The sequence below is a fragment of the Lonchura striata genome, chromosome 19, assembly GCF_050655825.1.
Source record: "Lonchura striata isolate lonStrDom1 chromosome 19, ASM5065582v1, whole genome shotgun sequence".
Classification (NCBI taxonomy): Eukaryota; Metazoa; Chordata; class Aves; order Passeriformes; family Estrildidae; genus Lonchura; species Lonchura striata.
Window position 1 is genome coordinate 7,663,891 of NC_140721.1, and position 15,684 is coordinate 7,679,574.

A 15,684-nucleotide genomic window follows, 5' to 3' on the forward strand; every position below is an offset into this window, starting at 1 on the left:
CAGCCCTGCCCAGAGCTTTAGATGGACACCACCCTCGAGCCTCCCTCGCTCCCATCCCAGGCACCTGCAGTGGCAGAGGTGCAATGCTGCTGCTGGGCTCTGCAGCTGTTGCAAGAGCCCTGATTGTAGGAATGTGCCCCCTGTTAACAGAGTAAACAAGCTACCCTTTGTCTCCTTAAAAAGGAAAAAAAGCCCAGAAGTTTCTTGTGGGTCTCAGATTCAGTCAAAGAAAGAAACTGAGGCCCACAGTTTCTCTCCTCAATTTGGTTAAAAGACACTTCATAGGACCTTGGGGACTTCACCTCTAACTTAAGGATAGCTAATTGGACAGGAGCCAAAAAGTCCTGCCTAAGAAATTACCTAGAAAAAGAAGAGAACAAAATAAGTTAATCGCTTTTTTGTGAAGTGTTTTAGCAGGAGCAAGAACCTCTTGCCCTGACTCAGCTTTTCTCCATAAAGATCTTTTTTATTTTTGCCTTTTATTAAAACTTTTTGTTTCCAACACAGTCACAGGAGCCATCCTGCTTATTTTATGCCACCTGAGGTAGCAGAGCTATCCAGGGTATAATGCTTATCTCTGAGAGCTTATAAGACCAGGCTCAAAAAGAGAAAAAGCATCACCTGATGGCAGGATCTAAAGCAAAACCATGAACAACAGCAGGTCAGCTCAACACCCATCACACAGTGTCCAGAGGTGCAGCACCCTTAAACAGCCCCAGGCTCCTGTCCTGCCTTGTTTTTTCTGCAGCAGAAAGTGAGGCTCTGGTGCAGCAAAACCCTCCAGGGAGATCCAGCAGGCAGAAGAGACACATCTGAGGCAGGAGCTTGGCTGTGCCACCGAAGAGAAGCTCAAGGGATCAAACTGCAGAGCCAGGCTTCGGAGCCAGGGGCTGCTGGGGGTGACTGCAGCCTTTGCCCAGAGAGATTCACACTCGGGTCAGTTCTGCCACAGACAGGGGTTCCTGAAAGCCCAAGTGGAACAACTGCTCACCAGCTGGGGCTGAGCTGCAATTTAATTTTTTCTGGCTTAATTTACCTGAGGCTTTCCAAAGGACTAGTTTGTAATTAAAGCCAAGGATCAGTCGCACTGACAACTGCGTGGCCTCATGTACAGCCACTGCACAGCAAAGAGGAAAAGTCTTAAAAGGAAAAGGCAGAGATTGCCTTGGGCACATGATGGACCACTGGCACTGCCCATGGTGGCATCGTGTCCGTCAGGGTTACGAAGGGCTGATGGGTCACTTGTGTGCCATGAGCCACATTCTGGGGAGGCAATAAACTGGATACAAGGCAGGGAGGCCAAGGCTGCCACAGAGAGCTGGCCCCGGGGTAAGGTGAGGGACACGGCGCTGCTCTCTCGGGGAGATCCGGAACCCCCCCAGGGAATGCAAACTCCTCTTTCTCAGGAGCCCAGGAATGGAAGACGTGTTGCCAAAGGCAGAGCCGTCCCCGCAGTGTCGCACCCGGGGCTGGCGGCTCCGAGAAGCCTCAGAGCTGCTTTCAGCCAGGGAAGCTGGTGCATCTGCAGCTGCCCCGGCCCGCAGAGCCCGGCAGGAACCCCAGAACCCCCAGGATCCCGCAGAGCCCAGCAGGAACCCACAGAGCCCCGCAGGAACCCACAGAGCCCCGCAGGGCCCCGCTCCCTATGGGCAGCACCGGCAGCCGCTGCGGGGCCGGGCAGCCCCGGGCCGTGTGCGGCTGTCCCCATACAGAACAGTCACTCCCAGCCCGGTCCCTGTCCGTGTCCGTCTGTCCCCGTACAGAACAGTCACTCCCAGCCCGGTCCCTGTCCGTGTCCGTCTGTCCCCATACAGAACAGTCGCTCCCTGTCCGTGTCCGTCTGTCCCCGTACAGAACAGTCGCTCCCTGTCCATGTCCATCTGTCCCCGTACAGAACAGGCGCTCCCTGTCCGTGTCCGTCTGTCCCCGTACAGAACAGGCGCTCCCAGCCCAGTCCCTGTCCGTCTGTCCCCATACAGAACAGGCGCTCCCAGCCCAGTCCCTGTCCGTCTGTCCCCGTACAGAACAGTCGCTCCCTGTCCGTGTCCGTCTGTCCCCGTACAGAACAGTCGCTCCCTGTCCGTGTCCGTCTGTCCCCGTACAGAACAGGCGCTCCCTGTCCGTGTCCGTCTGTCCCCGTACAGAACAGTCACTCCCAGCCCTGCACAGCCCACGCCGTTCCCTGCTGGCGAAGCTCCGCGCTCGGCTGCCTGGCAAGGGCTCGGCGTGCACTTGAGACGGGAGGAAACGCGATTTTAGTGCAGGAGAAAGTCTCCAAGAGCCACACAGCCTGGAGAGCGCCGGCAGCACGGCCGCCCTGAGCCTTCGCTGGATCCCACAAAGGGGCATCGAGCATTGGGAAAAAGCAGGGAAAAACCCCAAGGATCTGGAGGGATCTTTCTTGTGCCAGTCTAACGCTGGTTTGGCTGTGAGGAGGAATTGCTAAAGTGCAGGGCAAGCACAAGCACAGGGGACAGGCACTGGGTATCAGGCCTCGCTCCTCATCATGGATCTCCCCCTCAATTCTATTAATTAAAGAGAAGCTATTACTGCCCAGCAGCAGCTCTGCTGGTGCTAAGCATTATTAGTGCAAAAGTGAGGAGAGACTTGCTTTACTGTCAGAGAGGCTTTGAGTTTCTAGTAAATAAAGCAACCCTTTCCAGCTCCACAGGACTGCCTTCCCAAGGAACAGGCAGCGAGCACTGAGCACACCCTCCCAGATGCCATCACCTCTGAAGGGGCTGAGACATCTTCTGCAGAAAAATGAGGTGGCAAAAGATCAAAAACATCACAGTGCATTTTGAAACTGGGAATTGAGTGGGGGGAAAAAATGATGTTGTTTAAAATCCAGTAGTGTATCCAACACTGACCCCACACAGGATGAAATTTTCCTTTTAAATATTAAGTCACAGTGGGAAGGAACAAAACCAAGAACCAAAACAAGCAAACAAACAACCTCCCTCTTTACTGCCCCCACAAGAAAAAAAACATTGGTGGGGAGAAAAGAGCCCAACCTGCTGCTCAGGGAAATAAAAATCCCAAGGTGGGAGTGGGGAGATTTCTGGGAAACCATTGACGTTTTTGATGAATGAGCTTTCTGTGGGTGGTTGATGTAGAGGAGAAGGGTAAGAAACACAGACATGATTTATTCTCAAGCAAAATGATGAGACTAAAGGTCTCCTGACTCAACACTTCTCCTGACTCAAGAATTCATCTTTTTGTTTTCTGCCTTTGCAGATTCTGCTGGATGCCAGGGAAAGCCACGCGATTTGCGCACTTCCCCATCAACAGCACGGTCTGTTTAGGCTCCAAGGCAACAAACCCAATTTAAAGCCTACCTTTAAAAGCTGAACTAGATGTGCTTAAGATTACACCTTAATTCCATATTTAACTTGATCCAAGACAAGCACAGTGATGAGCTGAAGCCTCAGTAAATGTCTACCTACATACGCACATCGAAGCATTATTGTAGATGACTTATTGGGGAGGAAGATCTGCACAGGATGCTTTTGCTAATTAGAAAGTGTAAAATCCTAAGTGGGAGCATTTCCTGTGATTCCTCAGGTGTTTTGTTGGTTCTTAGTGGTTGAGGAAGTTAAAACCTTTGGGTGTCTGAAAGGTGGTGAGGTCAGAGCTCCAGCCCACAACACAAAGGTGTGTAAAAGATCAGAGAATCATGGAATAGGACTGGAAAGGACCTTAAAGCCCATCCCATCCCATGCCCCGCCATGGGCAGGGACACCTCCACTATCCCAGGTTGCTCCAAGCCCCGTCCAACCTGGCCTTGGACACTTGCAGGGATCCAGGGGCAGCCCCAGCTGCCTGTGACTCATTACACAGAGCTAAAAAGAATTTAGTGTGGCCTTACCAACACCTGGATGTGATGATCCAGCTGTGAGGAGATGCCAATAAAGTGTTTTGGAAACGAGCCTATAAGAGAAGAACTGACAAACATTTGCAAGCACTTCAATTCACATTTCCTTAGGTTTCATAAAAGTGACTTTTTCCATGCAAAGCAAGTTTAAATATTTGTTATTTGCACTGCAAATGTTAAGGAAAAAAACTCCAAAATGCAGTAAGATTTATGCAGTAAGATTATGGAAAGTCAGACAGTAAAGTGGGGAATGGAAAGAAGAAACCAGCAGAAAAAAAATTCATTGCTGTTGTCAGAAAAGGATTAGAAGGAAAAACTCCCCAGCCAAGTGTTCAGGGCTTGTGAGGCAAGACCTCTGCTTTGACACAGACCAGTTATCTCTTCTCCCCCTCTTTCCCATGCTCCCTAAATACAAACATTGATTTTTTTTTATATTCAAGGAATGGGAATATCGAAATGCTAAGTACCACGACAAAACTGCCCAAGATTCCCATCTATTTATCAGGAATGCTTGTGGATGTTTCCAGTTGGAGGAAAAGAAGAGTTTGGGGTTTTTTGTCCCAAGTGTTTATTCCTGCATACCCACATGTGAGGGCCACTGCAAGTCTAGGCTGGAGCTGGTACCAGCTTTTTATTATTTGTTCTTTCTTAGGTAAAAATCAGGAAAGATTTTACTGCAGAATAGACCTGATTACATTAGCCCTGACCATCATGGAAAGAATGAGCTTTAATCTCACTTCCTTCACCTCTTACTTATTCACAGTGGATTTCTCTCTTATTCACTTGAATCAGGGTTAACTACTTTGCTTTAAAAGCAGAGCTGAGGCTGTTCAGACTTCAGCTTCCCCCTACAAAACCCTGGTTTTTTTTCCTGTTTTTCCAGGCCATGTTACCAACAGACATTCTTTGTTCCAGTTATTATCCAGCCCGGCCTCCTGGTCCAGTGGTGAAAACCAACCTCTTTACATATACTAATGTGTTTTCCAACATTCTAGAGCTTTCCCTAAAGGCCAGGACATGCTTTTCAAGGCTCCCACGGTTGTGGTTTTGTCCCCTGCAAACAGGAATTATGCTTGTCCTGGTGCTTCCCCAGCAGACTCAACATCATTCACTTCAGGTTGGATTCACCATTGAAAAGGGGAAGGAGTAAATCGAATTATTGAGACTTTTTCTGCCCCAGTGTGCCCAGATTTTATAGCAGGGTATTCCAGGGATCATTCCAGGTTTAAAATGGTATAAACAGGCAGGTATTTGTGAAGGTACAAAACCCACTGCAAATACCAGACCTGAGCTGGGCTGTGAAAACACAAGGATTGGGCCAGTTCTGTTTTAAACACAGCTCAGCCTTCTCCCGAAAGCAGATTTTTAAGTCACCCACCTCTAAGCTAACTTGCAGCCTACTTTTGATCTCTTGGAAGAAAACCAGTCCTGAAGAACTTGACCTGAAAAGCAGATCCAAAGTGCTACAGATGTACCCTCTGATGCATTCCAGTGCCTGGCCCCATGCTACATTTCAGAGCAACTACACTGAATTTTTTTCAGGTTTATCTGCTGAAACCTCAAACCTCAGGGAACAGTCCTTGCTCTCCCACACCCTCACAATCCTATTATTTATTTGTGTTTAATAAAATTTCCTAATTAGACCATTCTCCAAGGAAACAACTTGCAGCTTTAGGCAAATACAGGAAGATGTTGACTTGACACAGCCCTTTCCTCGAGCCAAATCCAAGGCAAACAACCTTTTCAGCTAAACCCACTGGAGCAGGTAGGCACAAGAACCTCTGCTGATAAACATCACTAATTAGAATCAACACCTACTAATACAAATCTCAGCTTTACAGGAGACATCTGAGGCCTCCAGATGGGTGTTTCAGGTCTCAAAGTAAATATACACAGGCACTGAAACCAATGGATATCCATGGGAAAACTGAATTTTCAGGGTAAGGCCACTGGAATGTAAACAGCAGGGCTGGAATTTAAGAGATGACTCCAGAAGTCTGGTTCCTGCATAGCTCGACGTAATATCAGATATTTGCCAACCACATGAGGACAAGCAGGTTTGCTTACAGGCATGGAAAACGAGGGTTCCTAAGAAAAACCCTGGATCTAACTACAAACTCCAACATTAAACATTCAGTGAGGAGAGCAGAAAAACAAACAAAAAACAGACACCGTGTTGTACTTTTTTTGATTTTATAGAATTTTTACAATATATTTCTCTTCATTTGCATATTTTACCCACATCTGTAGCTTTCTTTTTACATGTTGAACTGAACTGGAATAAATCTAAAGGTCTGATATATTTTAAACAACTGATAAAAATTGCAAAGTAGTAAACCCGTAAGAAAAGAAATTATAAAACTCTCGTTTTTAAGTGTTTAATGAAAGCAAGTCAAATGCATCATTAGGAACAATATGATTTGTTTTAAACACATCATAGGTGATTCAGGCAGGACAACTTTTTTAGTTTTTCTTATATTAGGCACATTTTTTTTCATCATACCTGTTTTCCAGATAGTTTTATACAATTCAATAGCATCATTCACATCCACTTGGAACTTCTGCATAATTTTCAAAATGTGATTGATCATGAATATTCATTATTGGTATTCTATTCCTTTTTCTTTAGCGCTACCAGAAGGAAAAAAAATAATCAGTGTTTCTTGTCTGTTAAAAAATCCATAATTAATGATTTGAGTTATAAGGCAGCAACAGATTCAGTGTCAACTCAGGTCACAGTCCTTCAGTTCCATCTAGTGGGTAGAAATTATATTTAGTGGACACTGTTCCTAGACAGTTCCTTCAGGGCAAGACGACTGACTCACGAGGCCAGTCACTGCTGGTAGAGTAAGTTGAGTGGTAATGCCTAGCAAGGAATCCTGGCCACTCCTGTGTCATCCTTGCAGCCTCATGTCTTCATCCAGAAAGCAAAAGGACAGTCCAACAGAAAAAAAACGTGACTGTGACAGAGCTGTGACAGATTCTATGAATGGTTTATTTACAGTCTTCATCCCTGATGTGAGAAAAGAAAAATCCTTCTTTGCCTGACGGGGCTGATGTCAGCTGCTGCACAGCTCAGCACAGCAGCCCAGTGCAGATCTGTGATTCCTCAGCCATGGATGCCCACAGAGGCAGTGAAGAGGAAATCCTCCTGCTCCAGAGAAGCAATTTCCAAGTGCTCACCTGCCCCTTCCACGTGAGTCCCTAACATCAGTTTAGGAACATCTCCTTCTGCTGGAGCAGCCCCCTCTGCCCAGGATCTGTTCCAGCGATGAGAAGGTGTGAAGCACTTGGCTCCCCAGGGATCTCTGACAGCCCAGCAGGGAGGCTGCAAACTCAAACACCTTAAGTGGGAACAGCATGATCTGTGCATTAAAGGTACACCACAATCTTGATAATTCCCTTCCCATCCTGATGTCTTTAAGGAAATCAACTCATGATGCTCAAGGAGGGCTTTCAGAGCAGCATCTCTCTGCTTCCTTTCAGTCTTTCACAATATACTACACTTTTCCTGAATCCTGGCATTCTCATTTGCTAAGAGAGCCACTCCATCCCTGAAAGCATGGTGCTACTTGGTCTTCAGTTTTAAGTCTTTCAAGCAGAAAAATCCCATTCTGATTCAAGCACTTGCTGTGCACTCACTTGGCTGAACAGAAGTCAAAACAAAATTCTACAGCACAAGAGGCTAAAAAAAAAAATCCAAGGGATGTATTACTGCATGCTTCCCTCTCAGAGGGAGATTGGGCCACCCTGACACTCCAGCCCCAGCTGAGAAGACCATCAGTTCAGAGGACACTCCCCAAAGCAGGGCTCCTGTGCACTGGTATTTGGACACCACTCGTATTTTGGACAAGCAGGGTCAATAAATACATTTCCTTCTGACAGAGCCACTGCTTCACACAACTTACATTCAATTACTATTAGAGCTTTTGGCTGTTTTTTTTTTTTTTCCTCCAGTGTTGGGGTGAAGAAGCAAAGAAGAAAATATTTAGCATTAAAAGTGATCTGAATTTGTAATTGACAACACCAGCTCTATAAACTGTGCAGTGGTACACCAAATACACACCCAAATCTTTCTGTATGATTTTTAACTCTTTGGAAAGGGAATAACCAATATAGCTGTGCAGGAAGAAAGCCAATTTATTGCAGCACAGAAGATCTGCAATTCATTCCATGTTCACTAAGAGAAATGTGGTTATTGCTCTGTAAAATAAGAGTGGATTGATCATTAACCCCACCCTGAGTGCTGGGAGTCTGAGATCCCAACATTGCCAAGGACCTCCTAAGCCACTAATATCAAAGTAACTGAAGGAAAAAAAATTCTTCTCATGATTTCTTGTAAATATGTGATTTTTCAGAAATAGGTAAGTTCTTCAAGTCTTCATATCACCAGTGCCTTGTGACTGAAGGCCAGCCTTTGCTCTCTGCACTATAATAATGGGCTATTTGGAATAATGCATTGGAGATAAAGCAAGGAAAGAACAGGTGACCCAAAAAACAGGAGAAACATAAAGCTCTTGCACGAGGATGCTGTGAAACTGGAATCCTTCAATTGCTTTGCAAATCACCCACAATTTGTTTTACAACCTGCAGTTTAGTAAGAATTGAAATCCTTTTCCTTGGGAAGTAGCCTCCAAAGCAAAAATGACAGGATTCAAGTGTGGACCATCGCTGCAGCAGCCACCAGACTGTGGTTTGCCTGTTTCACTCTGAAGATGTACAACAGATGCTGCTGAAGGCATCACCCCAAGTTCAGCACTATTTTCCCAAGCTGACACGTTTCATGGATCAAGTTTCCTCAGGAGCAGATTATACAAACGTGGGGGCCTTCCATTCTCACACTTCAGCTACCTTCTTTACTTTGCTTCCTCTGAATAAAAAACAATATTGTTCTGTTTACTCTAACATGCTACAATATGTGCATACATAACTGTAGGCGACGCATGAGTTACTTCAGGATGTGCTTTTTCTTGAAGTGCGCTGTTACTTTTACAAATTCTACATCAAGGTGGAAGGAAGGAAGGCTGCAGAGTGCTCATACACTGAAGCTGAAGGAACTTCTCCTGAATGGAGTTAAGATGTTTGTTCCCATGTCCTATGAACAAACTACTCTATCCCATGCACTCCGGCCTGAGCCAGTATTAAACATTCCAGAAACTTGTTGATTTGTTTGGATAGTTAATGGCAAGGCTGATAGCAGCAATGTTTTTCAGGGCCTAGAAGAGAAAAGGAAAAACAAAGTCACACCAAATATTCTCCTCAAGCCCAAAGTGTGAAAAAATCATATGAAACTACACAGAAAGAGAAACCTAGAATCATGGACTGGTTTGGGTTGGGAGGGACCTTAAATATTATTTCATTCCACCCCCTGCTATGGCCAGGGACACTTTCCACTACCCCAGGCTGCTCCAAGCCCTGTCCAACCTGGCCTTGGACACTTCCAGGGATGGGACAGCCACAGCTGCTTTGGGAAGCCTGTGCCAGGGCCTCACCACCCTCATAGAAGAATTTCTTCCCAATATCCTCAGAAAGCATTTGTGCAGAGTTCACTCACAACTTTCAGAGCCTGTCAAGGTACTGTACTAGCCAAGTACATTTATATCTCTTTTATAAACTCCACTGGGCAATGAGAAATCATCCAGTGTCTGCCACAAAGATCCCAGACCCACCCAGCCCTGGGGCTGTGCAATCCTACCTGTGCTGTGCAGCGATGAAGATGATCTTCAGTATTTAAGGCAAGCAAATACTCCTGTAGAGATCCAAGCTCCTGTGGCCAGAAAACATGCAATGAACACCAATGTTTCTACCAAAGGTGGTATTGTACTAATTAACATTAAAATGCTGATCATTAGAGTCTCCAAGGACTGCACACCAGACTCTCCCAAACTAGAGCACAGTTTGTGATCATAGAAACGAGCTCATGACATATTTAAAAGTTCAAAAGCAACTCTACAAAAACCACATGCAAATACCTTTAAATTAATTATTAAACCAGAACTGCTCTCAGAATAAACAGTTGCTTTACGGCCTTAATAGTCATGGCTATCACTTAAAGTCCAATGATGGATAAGGTAACAGAATTCCCCTCTAATTAGAACTTGCTGCCACACTCCACAAGTGAAAGTTATTAATGTTTCTGTAGCTCTGAGGAATAAAGGAAAACTGCATTTAGTGTAAAACTCTAATTCTCAGCATTGAGGAAAGGAGGGATAGAAACACAGGAACAGCTTACAGTAACTCTGTTTTCTGTGACAAAGAAGAGTTCTGCCAGCGCACGATGAAGAGGAAGGAGGATACCGGGCTTGGCTGAGTCGTGACAGGAGTTGTTTTCCATGTGGGTGAAGAGCTGCCAAAGTGGCTTCAATAAGGTGAGGTCACAGTCCCTGAGAAAAAAGTAATTTAAATGAAATTGTGATGCAATAGTGAGCAACCACTGTGCCCATTTCTGGAAATGGAGAGGGGAAATCAAACCAAATCAAATTTAAGAGAACAAAACTTTAAATTTGTGACAGCTAACAATAAAAAAAACCCACTTTGCTAAATGCTCTTGTATCTAGAAATACTCATGCCATACACACAAGTTTAAAGATGCATATCCCTTCTAAAACCCAATTACAGGCTTAGTGGTACAACTAAAAATAATTATTTAGAAGCTACTTAGTTTACAGAGAATCAGATCATCACTTCACCAGATTATTATTTCATCCTTACCTTAATTCTACGGTATAACAATACAAAGAGAATAAATTTCTAGAAGATTAATTGAAATCTACCTTTGTCCTATTTTCTGATTTTTTTTTTTACTTTATAATGACATTTGAATTCATTAGACTTCTTTAAATTCCAGCAAAGAAGAGAGACCAAAACATCCCCGCTATCAAAGCACTGTAAATTGCATCTGACAGACAAATTAAGAAAACCTGCTTGGAACCACAGGGGGTTTTTTGCTTCAAAATAATGTCAGTTTAGTGCCTTTTTGTTGCATTGCCCTTTGCCACAGGTGCAGGAGTGGAGCAGGGCACTCACCCCTGGCTGCTGCACTGCACGATCTTCAGGAGCAGGTGGATGGCCTTGAGGCGCTGGTGACCCGTCTGGCGACACGCCACCCCCACCTGCCACTCCCAGATCTTGGCCAGAGGAAGGTGAGGAATTACCCTTTCCTCAGACAGCATCTGCTTTAGAATTTCAAACCCTAGGGAAAAAAAGAAAATTCAAACAGCTGTTCAGTTTTGTAGGGATACATTCTGTTCATATAGTCAGTTTTCTCCATGTATCAAGTATTGCAAGACAGAAATATTGAATTAAAATACAAATATCTGAGATAACCCTAGATTACATCCTAATGTGGCAACTCTTTTCTGAGGCAAAACTTACATAAAAATTAGAAAGAATCATATCCAAAATTAAATTTTTGCCCAAACAAGGCAAAAAAATCAAGGCCCTCCCTATTATATGACATGCAGTAGAGTTTTGCTGATAGCAAATAATCCACAAGCCTCAATTTCATTAAAAATATTTAAACTCTGAAATAAACTAACAAAACCTCTTATGCTAAAAATTAGACCCAGAACCATCCTATTTTAATGGATAGCCACTTTTGAAAAATGCAATTACCATTATTTCTATTTCCAATTACAGCATCCTAGAGTGTTTACTAAATACTCTGTGTAATTACTATCATATAATGAGATCTTGGATGCAAATTACATTATTATCATTGTCATCTCCAAGTCTCTGTGAAGATTCTGTGTTTCTACCCCAAAGTCACAGGAAGTAAGAGACGTCAGTTGAGTTTCAGCTTGAACAAAACCAATCACATTATTTCCAAGACACTGAATGCAAATTCTGAGTCAAGGAAAAGGGATAATCACAGGTCTGTCAAAGCTCAGCAAAATGACTAAAAAAAGCCCTTTTCAATACATTCTGAGCACCTCTTACCTGTCTGAAACCTTCCCAGATGACCTGCTGTCACTGTAAACTTATAACCCCACTCAGTGTTGCTCATGTCAGAAGTAAATCGGTAGTAGAGCGTGTCTCCTATGTGCAGGGAAGGAAGAAAGCCCACATTACCATCTTCTGAGTTAGTTTTGCCATCTCAAATATAACTTAAATAAAAAGTCTGAAATTAATTAATCCTAGATGTCTTTGTTCAAGAGTTGGTCTTTTATTTTTTGGTAACTACGAAACACAAAGAACAAAGGTGACAAAGGTGACAAAGAAGAGGCTAAGCAAAACCCACAATAGTTTTCCCTGTCTAAAGATACTGGATAGGAAGGATAATGTCTTTTACATTTTTGACAACTGAATAGAAGAAATTAAAGAAACTTCATATTCTGCACATGTAACTTCACTTTTCCAACTGTGTTACTGGATCAGTTATGATTTATGAAACAAGAGCCTATACAGGCTCTTTACAACACTTTAATTCATTGGACAAAAGGTTCAAAATATATGAAATTAAAAATTTTACATGTCAGAAAATTAAATTGAACATTTTTATTCCAAGGAAGAAAACCATTAAACTTAATCACTTGAAATAGAAGGATTATCAAAACATTTGACCACTTTACAATCAGGCAAAAAACATTCAAAAGGCTTTTGCCATTGTGGCATCTACACCTTCAGAGATAAATCCTTGTAATTGGCTGTAACACTACACAAAGCATCTTCTTACCTGCTGTGCTCTATAATACTAGAGCTGTTAAAACTTAAAATAACTTTCTGCCCCATGAAAAAGTCTGTTACCCTGGGACAAGCAGGCTAGATTTCATTGGGAAGCAGAATTTTTTGAAGTTTTATGAACAAGAACAATTTTGAAAGCATTTTTTAGGATTTAAAATGAAATATCTATAAAAAAAGGTCCTTTTTAATCATGAAATGGAGAGAGTGTTCTCTCCTACTCATAGAAGAAAGCCCTTCAATCAAATTATAAGCTCAGAAGTCTTCAAATGTCTGGTTTCAGCTAAAACCTGCTGGAACCAAGAACCTTAATCCAGACAACCTTGGCTGGAAATGAATTTCCAGAAGGTGAAACTCAAGTTTCACAGCCAAGGCTGCTCTAAACAATGAGCTTTGAAGCTCAGCTCCTTGGCAAACCTTGGCAACTATTAGGGATGAAAAAGAAGACAGACAGAATTTCACAAAAATCTAAAATATTTCTACAGAACATACATTTGCTTTTACCAAGTACCCTGCAACCCAAAACCAACACCTTGTAACCCTAACTGGTTTGCTAAGAAAGTTCCTAAATCTCTTTACAGGTGCTGACAGTCCTTGAAGTCAAGAGCTTCCTGCAGTGCCCCTGGCTCAGTGGGTTAAAGCAGTTAAAATCAGAAGCAGGGGACTGTGCAGTCCCTGAGCTCTCTGGCATTTGCTCCTCACTGTGCTCTCACAAATGTGCTTAGAGAATCCAGAGTGCAGCTGGCAGTCAAACCTTGGGCTCCTTCCAGCTGTGCTCTGTGCCACCAGCTGGAGCCAAGGTGCTGGCACTGGCTCTCTTTGCTCAGAGCAGCAGCAGAGCACAGAGACAGAGATAAGCATATCTTTTCTTTTTTTAAATAAAAAAACATGCTTCCTGTGGAAAGTAAGACAAGGCATAAACAATGTAAGTGAATACTGTGCAGAACAAGGACTGTGCTGGAACAGAATCAAGATCAAATTTGTTTCCAGTAGCTGAGTGCATGCTTTGAGTGAGTGGTGGAAAGAAAAGGTCACAGCACAACAACAGATAAGCCACTTTGCAGAAACAAATGCAAGAGCAGCACGTCAGAGCAAACAGAGTGGGACAAGGAAGGGACTGGCTTTTTCCCTACACATCTCAGGAACATCCACATTGAACTCATCAGGAGTTTCTCTCAGGAGTCCCAGCCATGCCCTATACACCCTTGGATCAGTCATATTCACCTGGAAGCTCGAAGTCAGTCCATTTCTGTGGAGAGCCACTGAAGCTGTGCCGGTCCTGCTGGAAGTCACTGCTGCTGGACATGAGCAGCTCATCACAGCCCTCCTCTGTGTTACACTGAGAGTCAAACTTGATGGAGAGGTAGATAGCACCAGGAATGTGAACTTTATCCTGAGAAATGAACACAGCAGCTTTGTGTCCTGTCACACTCTACTGCCCACAACCCACTTAACTTTCACTACACAAACAAGGGAGATATAAAAAGTATTATAGCATCTCTGTGAGTTTTTTACTTTGATATTTTACCCTCAGCTAATTTAACAAATGTAAAGCATGGCCTATTGTTCACATTAGCTGTTAAGCATGTAGAATGAATTGCCAGCAATGCTTTCCTTTTTCAAAAGCAGTAATTGTTGCTGATATTGATCTCGCTGCCAGAACCTAAGGGGTTATATGCATTTTAGAAATAAAAATCAGAAGAGTCAGAGCAGCAGGGAAATGAAAAATCCCAAGACTGCCCAGAGGCAATAATTACTTACCAAACTATATCAGAAAAATGCTATCAAACAGTATCAAGAGAAGAAAATTAGAAACTCTTTGTGTCAGGCAAAGAGTCTAAAATGAGAAATACAAGAAAAAAGACACCACTCCTACTCTCATCTAAGGGACTAACAGGCCAAGTGAAACAAATCTTTGGAAGGAAGGGTAGAAACATTTGTTCATTAAGGCCTTGAAACCATTAACAAATCTGATCTGCTTCAAATACATGCACAGTAAAACCAAGTAAGTCATACACTTTTCCTATGATTGAATTAGAATTACATTAAAGTGCTTGATTGAACACATTGCTTTGCAGGACAAGGCCTGAGTTATCTGACATCAGCCTTTTCCAAGGAAAACTGAACAGACTTCACAGGTGCTTCAAGCACAGAAGTCATCCCTCAGATATCCACGTGGAAGTCTGAGAGGCTGCTGCTCCAAGCCCTGGGTGATTCCTGCTTCAAGTCATGCCTGCAATCCATGCCTGCCCCACCTCAAAGTTGGTGTTGTTGTTGTAAGGATGCCGAGATTCTCGCGTCTGCACGGCCATCCCTGGCTCCTCCATGAACTGACAGGCTGTCAGGGCCATGGTCCCCAGCATGCTCTCCTTGCACCCATGCAGCACTTTCTGCAGAATCTGGGGAGAGAAAAGTCATGGAAATACAATCTGCTGTCAAAAGAACATTTACAACTGCACATTCTGATGGCTGACACAAGCCATGTCCAGCCATGCAGGATTTTGGAAGAGGGAATCAAGGAGCCAGCAAGAAACAAGATAAATTCAGAAATTATGCCTGCAAGTGTCATCTCCATAAGCACAAAAGATTTCACTCTGTCCTCTGTTCTAGGCCTTCCATTCTTTATTTGATAAAAACATGACTCATATTGGCCATGGCTCTTCACACAACTGATAGAATCAAGGCTAATCCATAAAGTAATTAACAAGAAATTAAAGCTGTAATCAAATGAGATAAACAACTTTGTTAACATACAAAACAGGCTCCCTTAGCTTCACAGGTTTTGATTTAAATAGAATATGTCATATATTTCAGCCTTCAAAAAAAAAAAAAAGTACAACTCTGCATAAGAAATGATAAAGTATCAATTAGATGGCTGAACTTTTGAAAGCAGTAGATGTAAGTTCTGTGTGTTTAAAACTACCCTAAAATGCCCTTTAATCTATAAGGACACACTAAAAATAATTCAGAACCACCTGAGTCTCCTTTTTTCTTATTTTTATAACAGTGCATAAAAGTCCTGAATCCAGGAATTCTGTTACTTGAGCTCTTTCAGGTCATCAGAGCAACTCATTAAGGCCATGTCTTCACCTGTCATCTCCTACCTCCTCCTGTAAAATGTAACACACCAG

The 15,684-nt window shown here is 43.3% G+C and overlaps 1 protein-coding gene across 1 annotated transcript in view; it reads right to left on the bottom strand.

The window, feature by feature from the left end:
• Positions 1-6,050: 6,050 nt before the first annotated feature.
• ZZEF1 (zinc finger ZZ-type and EF-hand domain containing 1) overlaps positions 6,051-15,684 on the bottom strand; it is a 56,900-nt gene continuing 47,266 nt past the window's right edge. The window contains exons 49-55 of the mRNA XM_021550823.4: positions 14,809-14,952; positions 13,778-13,946; positions 11,813-11,911; positions 10,901-11,066; positions 10,107-10,257; positions 9,570-9,641; positions 6,051-9,090 (exon numbers count right to left, since the gene is read on the bottom strand). Coding sequence (XP_021406498.1) covers positions 9,016-9,090; positions 9,570-9,641; positions 10,107-10,257; positions 10,901-11,066; positions 11,813-11,911; positions 13,778-13,946; positions 14,809-14,952 — 876 coding nt within the window. The 3' untranslated portion in view covers positions 6,051-9,015. The remainder of the gene's footprint in view (positions 9,091-9,569; positions 9,642-10,106; positions 10,258-10,900; positions 11,067-11,812; positions 11,912-13,777; positions 13,947-14,808; positions 14,953-15,684) is intronic.